The sequence below is a fragment of the Astatotilapia calliptera genome, chromosome 7 (genome assembly GCF_964374335.1).
Source record: "Astatotilapia calliptera chromosome 7, fAstCal68.1, whole genome shotgun sequence".
NCBI classification, from domain to species: Eukaryota; Metazoa; Chordata; class Actinopteri; order Cichliformes; family Cichlidae; genus Astatotilapia; species Astatotilapia calliptera.
The window spans coordinates 3,782,020-3,803,640 of record NC_137428.1 but is presented as its reverse complement, the minus strand read 5'-3'; the positions used below and the strand labels follow the sequence as shown (position 1 = coordinate 3,803,640).

Below are 21,621 nucleotides of genomic sequence, written 5' to 3'. Positions count from 1 at the left end.
GCACTTCAATTTCTGCTAGCCTTCAACAACCTTGCTTTCATCCACTAGGTGGTGTGACACCTCCATCAGCCAAACACTGAGGCTCACCTGCCTGCTGTTACAGCTAAAGGTACACAACAAATGGAAATACATCTTAAACTTTAAAGTACAAGTTAAGTGAAATGTGCCTTTGAATAATATTTCATTCCACTGATTCTGTGTGTCCTTCTCTACAACACTTGAAGCGGTGATTTCACATTTTTCTCTTTTGCATGCACACTCACTCTTCCTCCCCACTTTCCCGCAGACAAATAATTTGGTCCTGCCTCCTCCATCCCTCTGCTGTTAGGTGGTACAGCCCACTGCCATACTCAGCAGTCAGCCTCTCTCTCGGAGGAGGAGGATTCACACTCTGGTTTTATTTCTCTCCTCCTCTCCTTCTCCTCTTGCTATGACCCATTTGACAAGCGGCTGCCACCAAGACCGATGTGAGTAACAGACACACGCAGACACAGAGTTACATGAGTGTGTTTTTGAGAGAGTGAAGAACGATGTGGTTAGGGTTCACCGGGAGTGCAGTGATGTGCAGGTGTGCATCTCAGGTGTGACCAAGTGTTCATGTGATGGAAACAACTCATGGAGCAAGAGCTGGGCTGAAACTAGATGCTTTGCCCTTTACACTGATGTGAGGAGTGGGCTGAAAGAGCTTTAGCTGTGGCTCAGGAGGTTTAGCAGATCATCTACTGATCAGAAGGTTGAAGGTTTGATTCCTGTCTGCTTCGGTCTGCATGTTAAAGTATCCGTGGGTAAGATACTGAAACCTGAGTTGCTTCTGATGTGTTCATTGGAGTGTGAAAGATAGATAGAAATAAAGCACTTAGACATAGAAAAAATGCTTGAATGAATGTGTGTGTGAAGCAGTGAATGTGACATGTTGTGTAAAAGTGCTTTGACTGCTCGAGTAGAAAAGTGACATGTAAAAACCAGTCCATTCACATGAGGAACAGTGGTCTCAGCGTGTGAGTGTGTTGATGGACATGAAATACGTGTGTTTGATCTCATTCTTCACTGAAAGACTAAATTGTGCCTCTTCATCGCTCTAAAGTGAGATGCTGTCACATCACTTGTCTGAATGGGTGTCTGTGCAGGTGTTAGACAGCATTCAGAAACACAGTGCTGTTTCTCAAAAGCAGGAATCAGTCATTTACAGCTTTTTTAAGCCAGGATGTGTTTTTTGTGCCCATGTGAACTTATTCAAGAAGTATGGTGGATATGTTCTGCTGCTGATTTCAGCTTCCGAACATGCTTTGTTGGTGCAGAACGTTTTTGACACGGCACAGACAGAAACTAGGTTACTTTTAAAATAACGTGAACATGTTAAAAATAACATTTTTTTATGTAAGTATCATAATCTTTAAGGATTGGTATGACTAAAGGCGGCACAGCAGTGATGAATCTCAGCTTGTCTGAACCTCTTCTTGTCCACATGTCAAAGAAAACAAACTCAAATACCTCCTGATGGTACTCAAAGTGTTTGTGTGAGTCTAAAATATATCAAATACTATCAACATTCACCTTAGAAGAGACACAAAAAGACATGAAAATGACCAACATGTTCTGATCTCAGGACCTCAGATGCTGTTGTTCTGTCAGATGTCTCCGGTGTCTCTGACTCACAGGTAAGGCGTCCTTTGGTGTTTCTGTTTTGACACACCCACCCAGCGATAACAGGTTAATTTATATTAAGAGGGTTTAAATCAAACTTTCTTTTCTATAATCGGACTTTGGCTAGGTTTAAGACCTGAAAACTACTTGCTTAGATTCAGGAAATGGTCACTGTTTGGGTTAAAATGTTCTCCTTCTCAGCATTAACCATGCATGTAATACCTGAAACGATCAAAAGAAAATCAACATTATTTATGCAAGATAATTCATAATTTTATTGGGGAGGGGGTTCGTGGCTCAAAGAGTTGGCAGTTCGTCTTGTAACCGGAAGGTTGCCGGTTCGAGCCCCAGCTTGGACAGTCTCGGCCGTTGTGTCCTTGGGCAAGACACTTCACCTGCTGCCTACTGGTGATGGCCAGAGAGGCCGATGGCGCGATATGGCAGCCTCGCTTCTGTCAGGGCAGCTGTGGCTACAACTGTAGCTGCCTCCACCAGTGTGTGAATGTGAGAGTGAATGAATAGTGGAATTGTACAGCGCTTTGAGGGCCCCGAAAAGCGCTATATAAAATGCAATCCATTATTATATTGGTTGGGTTTGATTATTGGGGGGGGGGGGTCATAAACCCCCTAATCCCCCTGGAAATCATGCCCCTGAGCTGCACCTCTGTCTGGTCCTTGTGGGTCCCCTTTGAGTCTTTGTTTTTTTGACTTCTTTCCAGCAATAAGAACAAAGCTCTAACTACAGCAGCACAGGGACAGTGACTCTGAGGTCCTTTTCTTTGTTAAACACTCATCTAATCATAACAGATCCAATCATGTTGTCTCCTCTTGGGACTCAAAACTAATTAATGAGAGTTAAGCTCATGGTTGTGCTTATGCATCCTTGAAAAACATGTAACATCCTCACCATCCACACTGACAGATCAGTGTCACAGTTTGTAAAAGTGGTGTGAACATGGCTGAAGAGGCATCTCTAAAATATTTGGGACTCAGTAACACTTTTAAACAGATGCTGAAGGCATTAAATAAAATATAAAAATTCCAAAATAAAGCAGAAGTCAGGACACATGAAGTTTAAGTTTAACACAGGGTGGAGAACACGACGACAATGTGACTTTTTCAGTTTTGATAAATGATTTTAAGACGTCAACCATCTTCTGAAAGCCTGAGCTGTGACACTGAATTTTTAGTGCAGCAGGATGAACATCAGAGACATAAAGTCACAAACTAATGAAAGCAGGATGCAGAGGAGATAAGGAGATCGCTGCAACAGGAAACTGAATGGATCTGTAATCGGCACACCGATCATCCAGACTGACGCTGTGGATGAGAAGCTCCTGTTTTATTTCTTCCTGGAGACATTAAGGAGCTGACAGATGGGCGCTGATGGCAGCGTTTGTCTGTCACGTATAGAATGAGGATGTTTTTCTAATGTATGTAGACAGTAATGTACGCATATTGTCACTTTAAGGTAATTCATGTGGCAGTACGATAGCAATATACTGCAGAATAGTCAGCAATTCAACACTGTATATGATCACACAGATTACACTAAACATCAAAGTCAGCTTGGTATGTGTCAGCCATTCCCACCATATTTTCCTAATCTCTCATAAACTGACATCTTTATGACGGATAACAGTTACATAAATTGATTTATTTCTATTCGAAATCAGTTCATCTTCTTCCAGTGGCTTGAAAGATGTGAAAAACTAAATACACTGAAAATATGAAACTATCTAAAGTTTGATATATTTCAAGGAGTTACCCTGAGTTATAAATGTTTGCAGTGGGTGCATCCACAGATGAGGTCAACTAAAACCAAAAACCAGCTCCGTTTTTTGTCCTAAAACACGAGTTGCTTCACTGGATTCACACTTGTCTTTATGCTGGGCCTTGGTGCAGCAAGAAGTGGCTCTTCACTTCCAGTCACTAAAAATATGAACAGAAGCTTCATCAAGTCACAAAATAAAAGACCCCGTGCAGACTAAACACGGCACTTTAGAAATGCTCTTGGTGTGATTTAAAGTCGTGTGAAGAAAAAAGTATCCCAGAGACATTGCATCCTGGGGTACCATCCTCTCTTTAATCTTTTGATTGGCTGACCCTTGCAGATTAAAGGCTTGGACATTTGGAGGGTGGGGTCTCTCTGCTCGGAGCCAAAGCTCTGCTCCTGAGATGACCATATTAGGTACTTCCCCTTTTTGTGACATCCAAGAGTCAATTAAATAAAATACCAGTCTGCAGCCCGAGTTTTTGACTCAAAGAGATCACTCTACATACACTGACCTCATTGGGCATATTTAATATGAACAGCCAACTTGTAGTTTTACAAGATGGTAGTGAGATCTACTAGGATATATGGCTTGGACAAAGACAGTTTTCAAGCTGGAGATGTTAAGATCTTCACTGGGATGATCAGGATGAGTACATCAGAGGGACAGCTGAGGTTGAGCGGTTTCGAGAGAAAGTTGGAGAGGAGGGGCAGCAGAAGTGTTGGACAATGGATGAGAAGATTTATAAATGTAGTGAAGGAGGACATGTAGAGGGTGGTGAGGCAGAGGAGGATGCTAGGGATAGGATGAGACAGAGACAGATGAATTGGCTCTGGCAACCACTAAAGGCAGCAATCGAAAGACAAAGAAGAGAACAGCGCTGGAACATGAGATATATGACAGGAAATAACCAGAAGCAATAGGCCCCTTTAAAGACTTGATTCGACCTGATGAGTAAAGTTTTAAGGCAGAAACAGTTCCAATTTTATTCATATAAAACCAAATCACAACAACAGTTGCCTCAAGGTGCTTTATCCTCCTAGGACAGGGGTGGGCAATCTCAGTCCACGAGGGTCGGTGTCCCTGCAGGTTTTAGATGTGTCCTCGAACCAACACAGCTGATTTAAATGGCTAAATTAGCTCCTCAACATGTCCTGAAGTTCTCCAGAGGCCTGGTAACGAACTAATCATGTGATTCAGGTGTGTTGACCCAAGGTGAAATCTAAAGCCTGCAGGACACCGGCCCTCGTGAACTGAGATTGCCCACCCCTGTCCTAGGACCTGGGGTCCACATATGTGGACATCACATTTTGGGTTATTTAGACCAAAATATTCAATTTTGCTCCACAAGGGCCTGATATCCACTTATGAAGACGTTATACTGCTACTGTTCTATCGAAATTTTAAATGAATATCCTCATATGTGGCTCTCATTTTTCTTAAAAACAAAAATTAGGTAAAAAAAATCTGCTAATTCTTTGTTTTTACATTCATCGGGTTCCAATCAGGCCAAATATCAAAGAGAAATTAAAAATGCATGCTGTGGAAGAGTTCGGGTCTTGGGAGGTTAAGATAAGTTAACGTTTATTAGTCCTACATGTGGGAAATTTGTTACATTTACATCGTAAGCTAAGGATCCTAAAATTACACAAGAAAGAAAGTAGAGAAAACCCCAACAATCAGATGACCCCCTATGAGCAAACACTTTGGCAACAGTGGAAGGGAAGAACTGCCTTTTAACAGGAAGAAACATCTGGCTTCCCTTGCCCCCAACCAGCTGCAGCAATCATGCTGTGGAAGAGAACCAGAGATTAAGAATAAATAATGATTAAATGCAGAGAGATGTATAAACACAAAGCGAGTGAAAATGAGTAAAATAATAATAATATTAAAAGTGGCTATTGATCCCAAGAGTTCAACGATGTGAATCTCATTCCAACTTTAAAAAGTAATTTTATGCGCTTTTCCTCACCAAAAATCATGTCTGTAATCCTCATTTTCTCTTAGAATTATATTAAAACCTTTTATTACTAAGTTTGAAGCATTTTATAAAAAGTATTAAGTTGTGTTTTGCCTCAGACTGTTTTAAAAGCAACACACAAGCTTCTGATTAATGTTGATTGCAATACAAGTGGCCAGTTGATTCATCAGTGCAAAATGCAGATACAGGTATTCTGCCGATAAAGGGTCATAAACTGATTTAACTGCTGAAGCAGCCATCCACATTCCACAGAAAATGTCGGCGTTACTTAGCCTAGTATACATTTTTCACAGCCTTTTTTGCTGTTGCTATTTTGATAAATGTTGTGTTTTTCATGAATCTGATGGAGGCGGACAGACCATCATCATCACTGCAGAGCGAACGGACGCTCTCTGACAGCTCTTTAAAAACTTAGACAGATAGACAGAGAGAAGTAGCCTTATTGGCCTCATCCAAACGCCAGCACCCGCCCTCTGCTCTGCTCTGGATTTCCTGCCAAACTCTGAAAAGCTCGTCCCTTAAAACCAATAACCAGGAGGGTGTGAAATTATCTTGTCATCGCTCTCTTCTATCCCTCGTCTCGCATTTCTCCTCTTCTTCTCGGTCTCCACCCTATAAAGCTTATGTGCCAGCCAAACAATGCAATGCAATATAAGCAATGAAACAGCTGTAATCACTCAGTCACCCGTTCAGCGCGCTGCAGGCACTGTGGCGACCTGGCAGGCTTATCGATCTCTGGTGGCGGGAACGATTAAAGGCACCCCGGCAGTTAACAGATGGTGAGTGACGGCACTCATAAACCTCGCACTAAAAGACTAATGTCCTACAAGCTGCATCCGGCGTGCCAGCAATAAACAACCCTGCCGCAGACTGTCAGCGATACGAGCAGGGAGAGAGGGATGAAGGGAGGCGACGGGCCACCTGCTGTCCCACCAAACATGGTTTGACATGCGGGGGGTCCTCGGAGCCGAATATGGAGCGCTGATGGAGGTCGTGAGAGACAGTCTGCTCTCAGCTTTCAATTACAAAACCCAAATGGTGCCTGAATGGTTCAAATCTGAAGGAAAGAGGACAGAAAGAAACCCAGAGGAATACTTTGGAAGGAAGATACTTTACAAAAATACAGCAACAGATGTAAGCTTGACAATGGCGTAGAAACAATGGCGTAGCTCCATGTATGCTAATGTTGGTCAAGCTGACCACCTCTTAAGTTTAGTTTGAAAAATCTCAACAATTAATATCTTGCATCTAACAACTTAGACTAGATTCACACTTAGGTGTCTTTAGTTAATTGTCATGACAACAGCAACTAATCATGGAAAGATAAGCTTCAGTTAGCAGTTAGCATGAGCCAAGCTGCCTCCATGTTACTGTCTTTGTTCATGTAAAACAGTCTGATTTCACAACACAGTGATAGCTTCTCCTAGATTTTAATGCCAAACTACATGAGCCAGAGTATGTAGAGTATGTAGTCTAGCAGAATATTTACATTCTGAGTAGGATTTGACAGACTGATGCCTGCAGTGGCTTTCAAAGAATGTCTGTCTTCCATGCAAACTATAGGACACCATGACTATCTGCTAGCGACCAATGCAAGTGCAAGGAGGCGTTCAGTTTAGCAAACTTTACTTCTTTGCAACCGATATCACGCTATCGACTGCCAGCAACCTCTTGCAACCAATCACCAACCAGTCTTAGAATATACGTTTTCCCCTAGACTGCTGGTTTTCAGGGGGCCACTGAACATTGTCTAAGCCTAAATAAGTATATACAGTAAATGTGGCTTTAGCACTTAATTTCATGTTAGCTGCCAACTGGCTGGGGAACACACATTTTTCTCTCCTGATCAGTGATTGCCAGATGGTCACCACCTCATCATAAATGCCGAGACCAAATCTGAACTTGGGGGGAATGAAAAAAAAAATTAATTCCAAGTGACACATCAAAAACTTCACATTTGTTTCAAAATGCCAGTTGTGCCTTTCTCACAAACATAGGGTTAGGGTCATGTACAGCCTTAGATAAAACGTCATTTATTATACTACTCATTCTAATATTAATCCAGAGAGCACTCCACTGTGATCACCACACTGATTCTACTGTAGAAATAAGGCTGCTCATCACTGCTTTGTTACCTACTGAAAATCAGGCTCTGGCTCCTGGGCTGGAGACTGCATACACCACTCTGGGTTCTTCACAACTAGCTTTGTGTGCTTTGCAGCTGTCTCTGCAATTTAGCTTCTCGTTAGTGTCCTGTCATGCAATAAATAAATAAAAGTCCACATCTCTACTCCTAAGCTGTAAATCACTCTAAAATTTCCCACCTCACAGCACATGAACAAAAAGCCAGCTGACTGTAGCACGTTTGCAGAAAAAAAAGGCATTTATGTAAAGAGCATAAGCTCAATAACTGAGTTACTATGTTACATAAATATATATGGCCACACAATGCATATAATATATAGAGTTTGAACCATTTTGGTGCATACATGTAAATTTCGTTATGGTGAACTTGTCGTACATTAGCTTGCTTGTTCTGATGCATTATAAACTTGTGGTTTCTGAGTTAGCTTAGCATTCAGATGTGAAATGGGTTTCAGCGGACGAGGATTGGAGTTTAAATTGTTCTCAGCACAGCTGATTTCAGTGGCTAGATTACCTCCTCAACTTGTCTTGATGCTCTCCAGAGGCCTGGTAATGAACTAATCATTTGATTCAGGTGTTTTGACCCAGGGTGAGATCTAAAACCTGCAGGGCACCGGCACTCGAGGCCTGGAGTTCCCCACCCCTGGTCTAGATGATGACAATGCTGCATCTCCAACTTTGAGATAAATAAAATAAAATATACCCGACTAGATAAAATAGATGCTAGTCGGGTATATTTTAGCATCTTTTCAGCCAGTGAGTCTTGTTTGAGAAACTTTCTCTCATGAGGTAGATGTAAACCAAAGCATACCTGCATGGTTACAGATAGCTTTTTGGATGTTAAGAAGTGAAATGGAAGTGAAACTTTCAGTGACCCCAGAGATTGCAACTTTTTAACTCAAAGTCATACTTGGTAATAAGTCTGGGCAGTTGTTTGGGGAGCTCCCATCTAAATGGATGAAGACAGAGCCTCAGTATCAACTTCTGTGGTCAGAGCGACATAAAAACTGTGTGTGTCCTGTATGTATGAATAAACAAATCCATGAAAAACATTTAACAAATTGGAGGACTTTGCCCCAGGATAAGGTTTCAATTTTTTCCCCTTTGCAGATTTATGTCTACTTTCAGTTTATGAAACTTGCTCAGGAGAGTAATTCTCTCATTTTTCTGGAGCCCGTTCTCTTTGCTGTAACTTCCAGACACAACCTCAGAGATTTATCACGGCAGCATGACGTAACAGCCCGGCACAAGAGTTTACAGGGGTTTCTGAAATCAAATTTTCTGCTTCCCTTTTGTTAGGGCATACCCCATTTTTGTGCTCTCTTTGGCTGACAGACATGCTTGTTGTTGATAGGAGGAAAGCAGCATGAATGTGAGAGAAAATTAACTCCAGTCTGACAGATGGAAGCCAATTAGTTGCTCTGGCCACTCGTTAGGGCCACCGGCTGAGCCCGCTGGGGCTGTGTGTGTGTGTTTGTGTACAGGGAGGGTGTGTAGCTGTGCACTTTGTTTGTGGTACAGTTTTTCTTTATTAATTTACTTTTGGGAGTCGTGCAAGTGCTGTGTGAGAGCTGTGTGTGGCTTATGGCTTTAGTTAGTGTTTGTAGACTTGCTTTAAGGCCAAAGTAAGAGTGAGTCTCTAGGAAAGTATGTCAGTGTAATGCCACGTAACGTGATGGATAGTGTACTGTCAGTAATACAGGTGTGTGTGTGTGTGTGTGTCAGCTGTGGGTTCAGGCAGTGTTTTATGTCTAACTCCATTACCGTCTTCCTCGCGTCAGGTGCTGAGACACCAGGCCTCAGTGTCTAACTTAATTTGACGGTTTGTTTTCCAGACGCCAGGATGAACGGTGAACTGAGAGCCGGTCGGACCACGACAGCCAAGAGAGGAAGCAGCGCCATTGACAGGTGCGTCTGCATATCTACCACTCCACCTGAGTTACAGATATTGCTTCTGTGGTTACATTTATAGAAACTTCAATTTAAAAATAATGAAAAAGATCATGACTTGCACCCTCACAACACTATGAAATAAGCTTAAAAATAATGAAAGTTTGACTAAAGAGTGTCCTAAAGAGGAATTCTATTCACTATCCTCAGCTGGAAATTGTTTTATGCTGGTTCTATGTTGACATTTAAACACATTTGGAGGGAAATCTTGGAGGAAACTTCCAGCATGAAGTTTAGGGATTGCTTGGAAATGGGCTTTGCAGTTGTCACTATGCATTGTTGATAATTTAGAGATCTGCCTTAGAGACATGATAAGATGAAGAGAAGCAGTAGCATCTCATAATCTCAGTGCAGGTGGAAGTGGTACATCATCAAGGTAGAGAAAAGGCGGTTTTAGGAAGACACTTTGATTGCTTTGGAGTAGAAAGTTTGCACGTTTGTACATTATCTTGCACCGGTTACTGAAAAGTGTGCATAATTTAATACGTTTATTGTTATAAATACCAATAAATCTTAAAGAACTCAAAAGAAGTAATGTGGAAATGTTAAAAAAACAACTAAAGATAAAGAATATCCAAACAAACAAGCCAGCAGCCTTTCTTGATAGCTTGAGCTTGATAGTTGAGATGATTATTTATCAATCTTAAACATCATCTAGATGTCCTCCTTAGAGTTTCCAGAAAACAAAGCTTGTGTTCAGAAGCTGTCTCATATTTTTCCATCGAGAAATTAGTATTAATGTCAAAAATACTGCTCCCTAACAGTAAGTTAACGACCAAATCTCCTTCTTTCTCATCCTTCTGAGTTAATTAATTAAAGCATCATTAGCGTCCATCACAGGTTTACAATGATAACATCAGGTGGCAGAGTTGATGAGTGTGACAATAAAGACGTGAAGTTTGCCATGAAAGAAATCAGACAGTTTACATGCAGACACATGTAACTGACTTAAAAGTGTTTTATTGCTTCATTCACAGCTGTTTAGTAACCAAATGTGAATCAGACGCCACTGCATTAAAAACAACAACAAAAATATATGCAGTTCTTGATTTTATCATCATCACTCTTTAGAAGCTGCTCTTCTTAGAATTTCTAATGAAATTTTGACGAGGAAAGATGAACATTTTTGATTTAACAGCATCATCCAAATCCTCACATTGATCATTGCTGAAAACTTTGGGTTCTCCTCTGTTATCTTGTCCTGTCGTGTGTCTCAAGGTTCTGTTTTGGGCATTTTTAAAGGTGTCACATATCTTACATATGACATGATATCCAGTTATACGTTTTATTTCTTCACAGAATGTTGCAAAAATAATTATCAGTTATCATTATCATTATAAGTTCTTGTTTGTGCTCTTGACAGCTTTGTTGCCACTGTGATCAACAATCTTGGCCATCATTGGTTCAATCAAAAGTCAGAAATGTACTTATTACATTGGACCAGGCTCTTAGCTTTGATAACCATGTTAATAGTCTTTGTCATACTACTTTGTCCATGTTTTGTGCCTCAGTTGAATGGTGTCAATTCAATTCAATTTTATTTATATAGCGCCAAATCACAACAAAAGTCGCCTCAAGGCGCTTCATAGATACAGAGAAAAACCCAGCAATCATATGACCCCCTATGAGCAGCACTTTGGTGACAGTAGGAAGGAAAAACTTCCTTTTAACAGGAAGAAACCTCCAACAGAACCAGGCTCAGGGAGGGGCGGCCATCTGCTGCGACCGGTTGGGGTGAGAGAAGGAAGACAGGATAAAAGACATGCTGTGGAAGAGAGACAGAGGTTAATAACAGATATGATTCAATGCAGAGAGGTCTGTTAACACATAGTGAGTGAGAAAGGTGACTGGAAAGGAAAAACTCAATGCATCATGGGAATCCCCCGGCAGCCTACGTCTATTGCAGCATAACTAAGGGAGGATTCAGGGTCACCTGGTCCAGCCCTAACTATATGCTTTAGCAAAAAGGAAAGTTTTAAGCCTAATCTCGAAAGTAGAGATAGTGTCTGTCTCCCGAATCCAAACTGGAAGCTGGTTCCACAGAAGAGGGGCCTGAAAACTGAAGGCTCTGCCTCCCATTCCCCCGTGTCCAATTGTAATTCACTGTAAACTAGTCTCAGTAAGTCACTTATAAATGGTCCAAAGTGGTGATTACTTTGAGAGCTCTGCATAGTCACGTCTGCTGACATTAGTGAACTCCTGCATTAATAAATATCATGCAGGTCATTGAGGTCATCCGACTAAAACCTTTCAATGGTTCTTTGTTCTAGAATGAAAACTAACAGAGACGTATATGTAGATACATTTTGCTTACTTGCTTAATTTCCTTCACTGCAGTAATCTGATGGCTACTGAACCTTTATTACAAATAGAAACATTAATATCTAACAGACACGTTTGATGAGTAGACAGCATAACAAATCAAGGTGATGCTTATACACACAACCTACCTGACTATTTAAATATGACACCTGAAAAGTCTATTTGGATGAAAATCTGTATCTAAGAAAATGTGCTGTTCCCAGTGTCTCCATACAAGTGCAAACTTATGTTTTGTAATTCTGGAAATTCAGACCAAACTTCCCTCCCTATTTTTAGAAGTGTAATCCAGGGAAGGAAGAAGGCCAGTAATAGTGTTTTGTGTTGTGTTGATGAGCCTTTGCTGAGGCCCCGTTTTTCAGCCTTGTATCATTCTATCAAAATAGCTTTGACACATAATCTGTTAAAACTTTACAATACGACATGCGACTCCCCTGCATTTCATTTATAATTATAAAGGTATTTTATTTTGAATTACAATGTAATTACATTTACCTACAAATACTTAAAGGTAGGTACACTAGAATAAGGGGCTAACAAGTCTGATTTTTACAGGAATCAAAGAAAGAATTATTATCAAATTAAATGTATTTAATGCTTAATGTTATTTAAGGCTATTACTTCATAGTATGGATATAGATAAACACTACACTAAGTAAAGCAATGCGTACCTTTAGGTAGAGCACAATTTAATAGGAATTTTGTGGAAAAACAAACAATAGGAGGAGCGAGCGAGTGTTCAATCTTGCACTTTTACATCTCTATCATCATTATGTTTATGTACATGATGTTCTATTATTCAATTTCCCTCACTTTTTAGTAATTATTTAGCAGAGATTTGAAACAGTTTATTGATAATTTAGTTAATGAAATTTGTTTAAAGTTAAAATAAATAAATAAACATTAGTCTTGTGCATGATATGGCCCCTGACCAAAAGCTACAGCAGACCTATGAGGTGAGATGGAGAAACATTGTTTTTCTGCAAAATTACCATGAAATTACAGACTTTAATTTATTTACACTGCAGTTAAAATTATGTACAGAATAATTTCTGTCTGCTTTCCTGTAAAATATCTGAAGTTACACACTACATAAATGTATTTAGAGTATAAATATTTCTTTGTTTCCTGTAAAAACTTGACTCCCTACCCCCTTATTCTAGTGAACCAACCTTTATGTATTTGTAGGTAAATATAATTGTAATTTAAAAGTAATTAAATTATAATTCCATTTAATTACAGGGAATTATACCATAATCCAAATTATCCAAAAAACAAGTACAACTAGTGTTGCTTCAGTAAATCCATTTACATTAGAAGACATCCATGAGCGGTTCACAGAGACAGCATTCCTCTGCGATACAGGGACGTGCATTTGAATCTTTGAGTGTTCGAGATCCTTTATGTTGTTTAAATTCTTTGGAGTAATTTTGCTAACATTACATGTTAAACTTGTGTTTTTATAGTAGTACCACCAGAACAGCAGCTCTATCAATGCTGGTTTTCTGTGGTTGTTAGTGCTGCAGTTGGCATTTTGTTTGAGGCTGAAAGTGAATGACGGTCCAGCTGTCCCCAGCTTTAACCTCATTCTCTGTTTACATGGAAGCTAAAGCCAAACTGTCCTCCAAATCCCACCGCCGCACGCCGCTGGACGGATTAAAGCCGGGACGAACACGACTCAGCGACGGCCAGAGTTGGGATTTACAGCCAGGCAGCCGCACAGCCAACCCCCAGAGAGGCTGTGAGGATCTGTGGAGGTAGCCAGTGGGAACAGTTCACTGTGCGTGAACCCTCGTTGCTCAGGATTTCACATAATTCACTTACCACAGCCTGCAAAAGGCGGCAGGCTAAAATAAGCTTTACTTCTTAAACCTCTACCATCATGAGAAACTAAGGTGGAGAGTCAGAGCTCAGCCCAAACATCCAGAGAATGTTTGTGGATGCTAGAATTAACAATACGTCCACAAACACAGAAAAATGGACAAAGCTTGTTCCCACTTTGTCTTTTTTTATATAATTTGACCTCGAGAAATCTCCCGCCAAATTACATTTGATTTGTCTTTCAAATGTGCTAGTTGTTTTTTAAAAAAGTTTCAGCCTTTTGGCCACATGGAGAGCAGGTACACAGACTTTTATTCATCAGTGTGTGTTTTCTGCGACATTTTTCCGTCTGAACACCCCAGCTTGTCTTCCAGATGGGTTCGGCCTCCTTCTCCGTGTCCTAATCAAAACTAACGACACCAAACCTGCTTTGAGCAGCAGAGCTCTCGCCTGAGGTACAAACACACAGCAGCTCATTGTAGCTACAACATTTATCACTGACAGAAGTATTCACAGGTAGCAAGCCAAGAAAGTTCACGTGATGATGCAAAAACCGGCAGCGTGTCGACCCAAGTTCAGTAATGTTTACTCATCAGAGGAAAATAGTAGTTTGGCGAGTCTGTCACAGCTGCTGCGGAAGCCCCAAACTTCCTGAGAATTCTTCTGTAATCAAAAACGTGGTGTAATTTCAGGGGGTCTTGGAGGGGTTTTACAAGGAGTCTTAATGGGAACCATGTGCACAACTGTCTCATTAGCTTGCAGTGCCTAAAAACAGTATTCCCATTTGCATAGGTATATAGATATACACATATAGGTATACACAGCCAGCAGCACCTGGACCACTGATACAAAGCAGGACAGATCCATGGTGTCGTGTTGTTTACATAAAAAGTCTGAGCCTACCATCTCAATGTTGGATAAGTAACTGAGACTAATCAGACCAGGCAATATTTTTTTCCAAACCTCTATTGTAATCACACTGTTAGCACAGATAGGAGAGTTCAGTCAAGAAAAACCCGCAAAGTGGACTTCAAATTCTTTACACTCAAGTTTTGCATGACAAAAGTACTGCAGGTACTGCACGTTTCAAAGTACAAAGTTGAGTCAAATGAAATAAAAATGCAGCATTCAAGCTGAAAGTAAAAATCCAAGCAAAGTGCAAAACACAAATGTCTCAATGGAAGGCAAACAATGTTTTCCAGGCTGTTAACCCTCCAAATTACACTGTCGCTTTGCACATCTCTGAAATGGGAGCGTCATCTCGCAGCAGCCAATTTTGGAGTGCATCAGAGCACCGACCCCAGTGCAGGAAGCATCCCGAGAAAAGAAATTTCATTACAATATGATGACAGGGTGACTAAGAATATTTGAGTTTTCTCTAAAGCTACTTTGATTTAACAGTAATCAAAAGGTACACGTAGATTAATCATCATACTTAAACTGTTTTAAATGTTGCCCATAGTGAAAGTATTTTCAGGTTAATTAAAAACACGCCGTGCTTTAGCATGTTTTTTCTTGTTTTAGCTTCCAGCTCTGTTGCCCTGGATACGAGGTAAACTTGTGTCTGAGGTTTTTGGCAAACTGAATGATGCCACACGTTGCTTTCTCTGTAGCTCAATCTATCATTATCCTAGTTTCAAAATTTATAATTTTGTTACTTTTGGGTTTTCTTTTTGAAAAATTCAACTATTATGACAGTTTTCTTGCAAGATAACATAAAGAACATTAGAAAAATAAACTTCCTAACTGCGATGCTTAGGTGTATAATCACTGATAAATGTGTGATCGTCTGAATAATTATTTACGCTCTGATTCTCAGCTCTGTCCCTCATCCTCTAAAGGTCTGTCTCACAGTTTGAAGCCCTCTGAGAGGTTCTGGTTGCTCCATCCTGCATTTTAAATCTCTTTCCTCGCTGCAGACGTCCTTTCATGTTAGCAAGAAAGACTTTTTAAAAGCAGCGTATGCATCTCTAAGCTTCAGAGACCGAGACTCTGGGGGAAGGCTCTGAGCTCCAGTCTGAGGTGAAGGAAGTGGGGCTGTGTGGCGTGACTTATACATTATCAATACTTCACTGCACCGGTGATGTTAAACAGTGTAGAGGAAAAAACATGGCTCTCTCTGGGATGCTGAGAGCTGAGCACGACCGCAGGTGGCATTGTGTTTTTTAATTGTTTGATGATCGTTAATCAAAGGGCACGATTAACTGCTCAGATGCCTCCACACAGTGTAGTGCACAGTTTACTCTTATATCAGTAATACAGGATTGATTCAAATCCAGTTACTGTTTGATCTGCATCAGAAAGCTCACTGTAACCTATAGGACATCCTGATTTTGCCAAGTGGTTGTTGTTAACATTGTTATGATAGCCTAACACGCTGTTTGTGTTGTCATAAGGGAGATGCTGGCAAAAATAATACCAAAAATACCACGTGTCACCTGTTATTACTGCAAAGAAGTGGAAGAAGCATCGCACAGCACGGTTTATGGTGCTTCTGTAGGGATCAAGGCTTGTGGACAGTGCAAGTTGGCCGATGTGGGTAAATGACTGGAAAGTATTGAGAGGACTGGCTGGTGATAGGGGTGGAAAGCATGGCTGATTGTTGGGAGCTGAGAGGATGACAGGGTGAGGAATGATGTGGGACTGGTGGGCTTAAGGTAAGCTCAGCTAGAGAGTCATCAGCTAATTCTAGCACCGGAGCTGATTAGCTGGGTTAGGAAAGTGAGTCCCTAATTCTTATCTTATTGTATATTTTTATTCTATTTTATTCTACTGTATATAGTATATTATTTTATTCTATTCTGTATCAGAATCAGAATCAGAATACTTTATTGATCCCTGGGGGAAATTATTTTTTGTTACAGTGCTCCATTTTAAGCCAACATTAAGACAAGACAGACAATACGCTAACTAAGAATAGTACAATATATACATATATATACATACATACATACATAAGTCACTTATAAATAAATATTTGGAAAAGAAACATGTGTAGTTGTAGCAGCAAACAGTGTGTTAAGTGGATGCGTTGTACAGGGAGATGGCCACAGGCAGGAAAGATTTCCTGTGTCGTTCAGTGGTGCTTTTCGGTAATCTCAGTCTCTCACTGAACGAGCTCCTGTGACTGACCAACATGTCATGGAGTGGGTGGGAGGTGTTATCCAACATTGTCTTTATCTTGGACAGCATCCGCCTCTCCGACACCACCTTGAGGGAGTCCAGCTCCATCCCCACAACATTGCTGGCCTTACGGTACAGTTGTGTACTGTATTTATTCTTATTGTATTCTAATTTTTGCGTCATAACTTTTGCACTGTCCACTTCCTGCTGTGACAAAATAAATTTCCCACGTGTGGGACTAATAAAGGTTATCTTATCTTATCTTATCTTATCTTAATTCAGTGTGATCGTAAGTGAGCCCACCTACTGCAACTTTTATTTACCTCACGCAGTTTAAATGCAAGAGATAAATGTGTAAAACTGCAACATTATCTATAAAAATCAATTTTGTTTTTTGTAGAAGGCTGTGAACATGGTTATTTGTGCTGTAACATTGAAGTCTGACTTACTGCTGGAGCCTCTAGTGGACATTAGAGGAACTGCATTGACATCATTGTTCCCATAAGGAGGTTTCTGCTTGAATGTAACTCAAATAAAAGCTGATATGATTAGAAAACAGGTGGAGAAGTGATGCCATTTGGGTTTTTCATTCACCTTCTTCTTGCTGCTTTGTACTAAGTCCGTTTCTATTGGACTGCCACATTTTTTGATGTGTTAATTCTGTGTTAATAGTTCTAAAAGTAGCTGTGGAAACTTCCACAGCTGTGGAAAACCCAAATGAACTGTAATTGCTCTAGTTTTTTAGTCTCGCTCCAAATCTTTGTTTATTTTGAGTGCATGTCAGTGTGAGGCGAGGGTGTTTGTCATCATGGTGGATGAGCCGTGTGACAAAGTCCAGCAGCTGCTGGCTTACATGACATGACAGTCACACACACACACACACACACACACACAGAGGGACTGTTGTGCGATTACGCTGCCTCTCACAGAAGCTTTACTGAATCTCTCAGATATGATCGATGGCTGCATCCTCTGTGTTTGGGACTCATGCAGACACACAAATACTTTTGTACTTCTGAGGACCCTGAATTTTTTTGGTCACTTCTAACTATTGTGACTTTTTTCCAGTAAGCACAAAACTACTAAGTGGAATATCAGAAACCTGATGTCTTCTGGAGAACAGAATCATTTTTCCAAACATCCTAGTTTTATTTTGAAAGCTTGGATTATTTTACTTTTCACAAAAAACAAGAACCACCAGGGTAAAACTGTTATATACTCTGATGTCAGTACTTAATCTTTTTGTATCCTTTCTGTGGGATAAAAAAAAAGCCACCAGTCACGGAAGTTGGCCACTCCTCCCTGAGCTCGGTTCTTCCTGTTAAATTGGAGTTTTTCCATCCTATTGTCGCCAGGTGTTTCCTCATGCGGGACTCTTATGGTGTTTTCTGTCTATTATTTTAGGGCCTTTACCTTAAAATATAAAGCACCTGGAGGCAACTGTTGTTGTAATTTTGGCACTCAATTAATAAAGCTGAATTGAATGGATAACAGCCTGCAGTCATTTGTTGTAGTTTTCAGCGAGTCTCTCATGCGTCTCCTGAGCGATCCCAGCGGATTCTTCTTTGGAAAATTTCTTGAGCTTCTCCAGATTTGATGGTCGTCTGGCTTCAGTTCACCCCTCACATTTTCAATGGGATTCAAGTCAGGCTTTGTGCAGGCCAGTCAATAACATTCACTTTGGTGTTGGAAGAGAAAAAAAACAATTCAGACTGAATTTGTTGCTGACTGCTTGAGGGTTTTACGGTTTTTAAGATTGGATAGGTGGAAGAGAATGGATGGATCATGGTTGTTAGCTTTTTCGTGCGACTCTTGTGTCAAACGATATGTGTTAATTATCCTTAATGCTGAGTGTGTTCTCAGTGCTGTTCTTCATAACTCCACCTCTTAAAAAGTGGGGACAGGGTGTAAGATGTAAATAAAAATAGAACACAATGATTTGCAACTCTCACAAACCCATTTATTTATTTTATTTAGTCAAAATGAGCTAACATTCTTCCTAAAATGGTAACTTTTCTCAATTTAAACATTTATGTGTTCTCTTTGTGTTCTGTCGATGTCCTGCACTTCGGCCTGTTTAGCACTTTCGCTAAATCCTAATGGCTAATCAACAGCCTAAAACTAATTGTGCTCTTCTTCTAAAATCAAGTCTCCTGAAAAATTTTAGGTCTCCAAAAAAAGGCGTCACTTTCCAAAGGCATCATCGATGTTATGGTTGTGCTTTCTAATGCTGGAGGAATGTGATTACTGATGTACAGACAGATGGTGTTTCCAAACTGATCCGGGCTCATCGCTTTAGTCTCTGGGGCTGCTGTCCAGTCCTCTGCTCAGGATCCAAGCACACAATGACAGACCCACACTCGTGTGATGTGCCAGTTTGGCACAGCGCTGTTTCCATGATTTTCTTTTTAACCTGTCTGCTGACGGGAGGAGGGTCACAGGAAATCAAGAATATTTGTAATTTGTATTTTGTAATATAATGTCGCAAATTGGGGTGAAAAATATTAGACAAACATTTTAGGCTCATGTTCAGCCCCTTGCCCTGACACAGATATATAGTCGTGTGAAAAATTAAGTACACCCTCATTACTTACATAAGAATTAAAATGTCAAGTAGTAGTCAGGTGCTGCTACTCAAATGCACTTGATTAACTGATGACCAGTAAGAGTGAGCACCTTTAGAAAAACAGAGGTTCTGGCAGTTTGGTGGTCTGGAGCATTCAGGTGTGCCACAATCTTCATCCAAGCAGAAAAACTGCAAAAAACCCAAGAGCTCCATCTCAGCCTCTACAGGCCTCGGACGGCAGTTTAAATGTTCTTGACAGTGAAATTCGTAAAAGACTGAACGAGTGTTGCTTGTTTCTCTCCAGAAAGGCTGCATGACTTAGGTTTGCAAGCTGTATCTGAAAAACCCACCACAACAATGTCCTTTGTACAGATGAGACCAGAAGTGGAGATATTTGTCCAGAATAAACAGCAGGACATTAGAGAGAAAAATACAACAACAACAACAAAAAATAGCATATCAGCACAAACAACTCAAACCAACTGTCAGCACAATGATGGAGGGCTGATGATTTGGGCACCTGGGGGTCACTGAGTTGACCATTAACTCCTCTGTATATCAGAGTCAGATCTGAGGACACATGTCTGACAGCTAAAGCTCAGACCAAACCAACTGGACAATAATGCAAAGCCAACGAATCCATACCTCAAACTGACCGAAATGCTGTGGTGGGACCTTCAGAGAGCTGTTAATGAATCCTGCAAACCTCAGTGCAGCTCTGTAAAGAGTGAGCCAAAATGTGATGTGATGTGAGAGGGCGATAAAGTCATGTAGAAAATCATTACTTCAAGTTATTGCTGCTAAAGGAGGTTCTACAAGCGACTGAATCTCAGGGCGTACTTCGTCTTTCACAGGACTGTATCTCTGTAGTTAAATAAAGTGTCACTTTAATTCTCTAGTTTTTCCTTAGAGAGAAAGAAATTTTAGATTAGATTAGATTCAATTTATTGTTATTGAAATGTATATGACTCAAACAATGACCAAAGTACAATCAATATGGATACATACACAGATATATACTATACACACACATGTATAAATACAACCCAATTACAATATGCACAATATTTAAATGAATACACAGTTTTATTGTATGAAATGAGTGGATGTAATGTACATGTAAATGAGTGGTGTGTGTGAGTCCACAAGGTAGACTTGAGCATGTGCATTGCTACCAGTGTCCATTAAATTACACATAAAACATCGAATTCCAGCGTTCTTCTTCTGCAGGCAGGCTGTTGGTCGATTTAGGATTGATGACAGGACACATTCCCTCGATGTTTTCGTGCCATACCTGGGAGTTAAATAAAGTTAAATAAAAACACTTTCACAAGAAGCTACAGATTTTCTGCTGCTCCTCACATTAAAATGGTTCATGGCATAACGTGGATGAGACATACGAATGTGTAGAACTGTGAATGATGCAAAGCTGCTCTACTGCAGTCCAAGAATAAAGACATGGAGTTGGTAATGATCTACTTAGTAGGTCCACTTTAAAATGTGTTTAACTATCAAGTGAAATTACGGCATTAAAAGCAATATTTTGTATTTTTGATGATATTGTAAACGTCCAATAAGGGAAACATTTAACAACTGTGTCCCTGACGGGAAACGCTCAGTGGGTTCCAGCCACCGTTTCACCTGCAGCTCCATAGCTGTCTGTCTCATTTTCTAATTGAGACGTTATTTTGTTTCCTTTTTTTCTATCAGCTGCAAAAATCTTAGAGAACTTTTGACTTCAGTGAAGCCTCCTCCTTCCACGTGCAGGGCTGCCTGCAGGTCGGTGCCTCCTGAATCCATGTGAATCAGCATTTAATTAAACGATGGGGAGGCCTCTCAGGTTCCCGGCAGCTCTGGGGTTGTACAGTCCTCACATTGATCTGCGCTTTTGTTGGAGGCAGATCTTCAGACTGCAAAGTGTGTTTTCCTACCTCCTGATTAACTTCACATCAACTACGCGAGGGCAAAAAAAAAGAAATCAAAGGAGAGACAGAGGACGAGGGTGAGATGGAGAGAGAGATAGTGATGATGGGAGAGACACAGAGCGAGGGCACCGAGCAGAACTCTGTAATTATGTCTTCTTGTCCCTCAATCGCCCTGCTGAGATGAGCGTTTAGCGTAAAGAGATGAATCAGCGTTTCTTTTGAGGAGAAAAATAACAGCTCGATAAAGAGGCGGCACAAAAAACTCCCAAGAAAACAAAAACCATTTAACACACACACTCACGCACTCACACACACACACACTCGGAGGGAAGATAAAGAGAGGAAACTAAACAGCCTCCTTGTTTAAATTTA

General features: G+C 40.5%; 1 protein-coding gene across 2 annotated transcripts in view; it reads left to right on the top strand.

The window, feature by feature from the left end:
• LOC145429658 (RNA-binding protein Raly-like) overlaps positions 1-21,621 on the top strand; it is a 104,706-nt gene that overhangs the window by 15,642 nt on the left and 67,443 nt on the right. For both annotated transcript variants that reach the window (XM_080303390.1, XM_080303389.1), the window contains exons 2-4: positions 49-109; positions 287-467; positions 9,381-9,453. In XM_080303390.1, coding sequence (XP_080159516.1) covers positions 431-467; positions 9,381-9,453 — 110 coding nt within the window. In that variant the 5' untranslated portion in view covers positions 49-109; positions 287-430. The remainder of the gene's footprint in view (positions 1-48; positions 110-286; positions 468-9,380; positions 9,454-21,621) is intronic.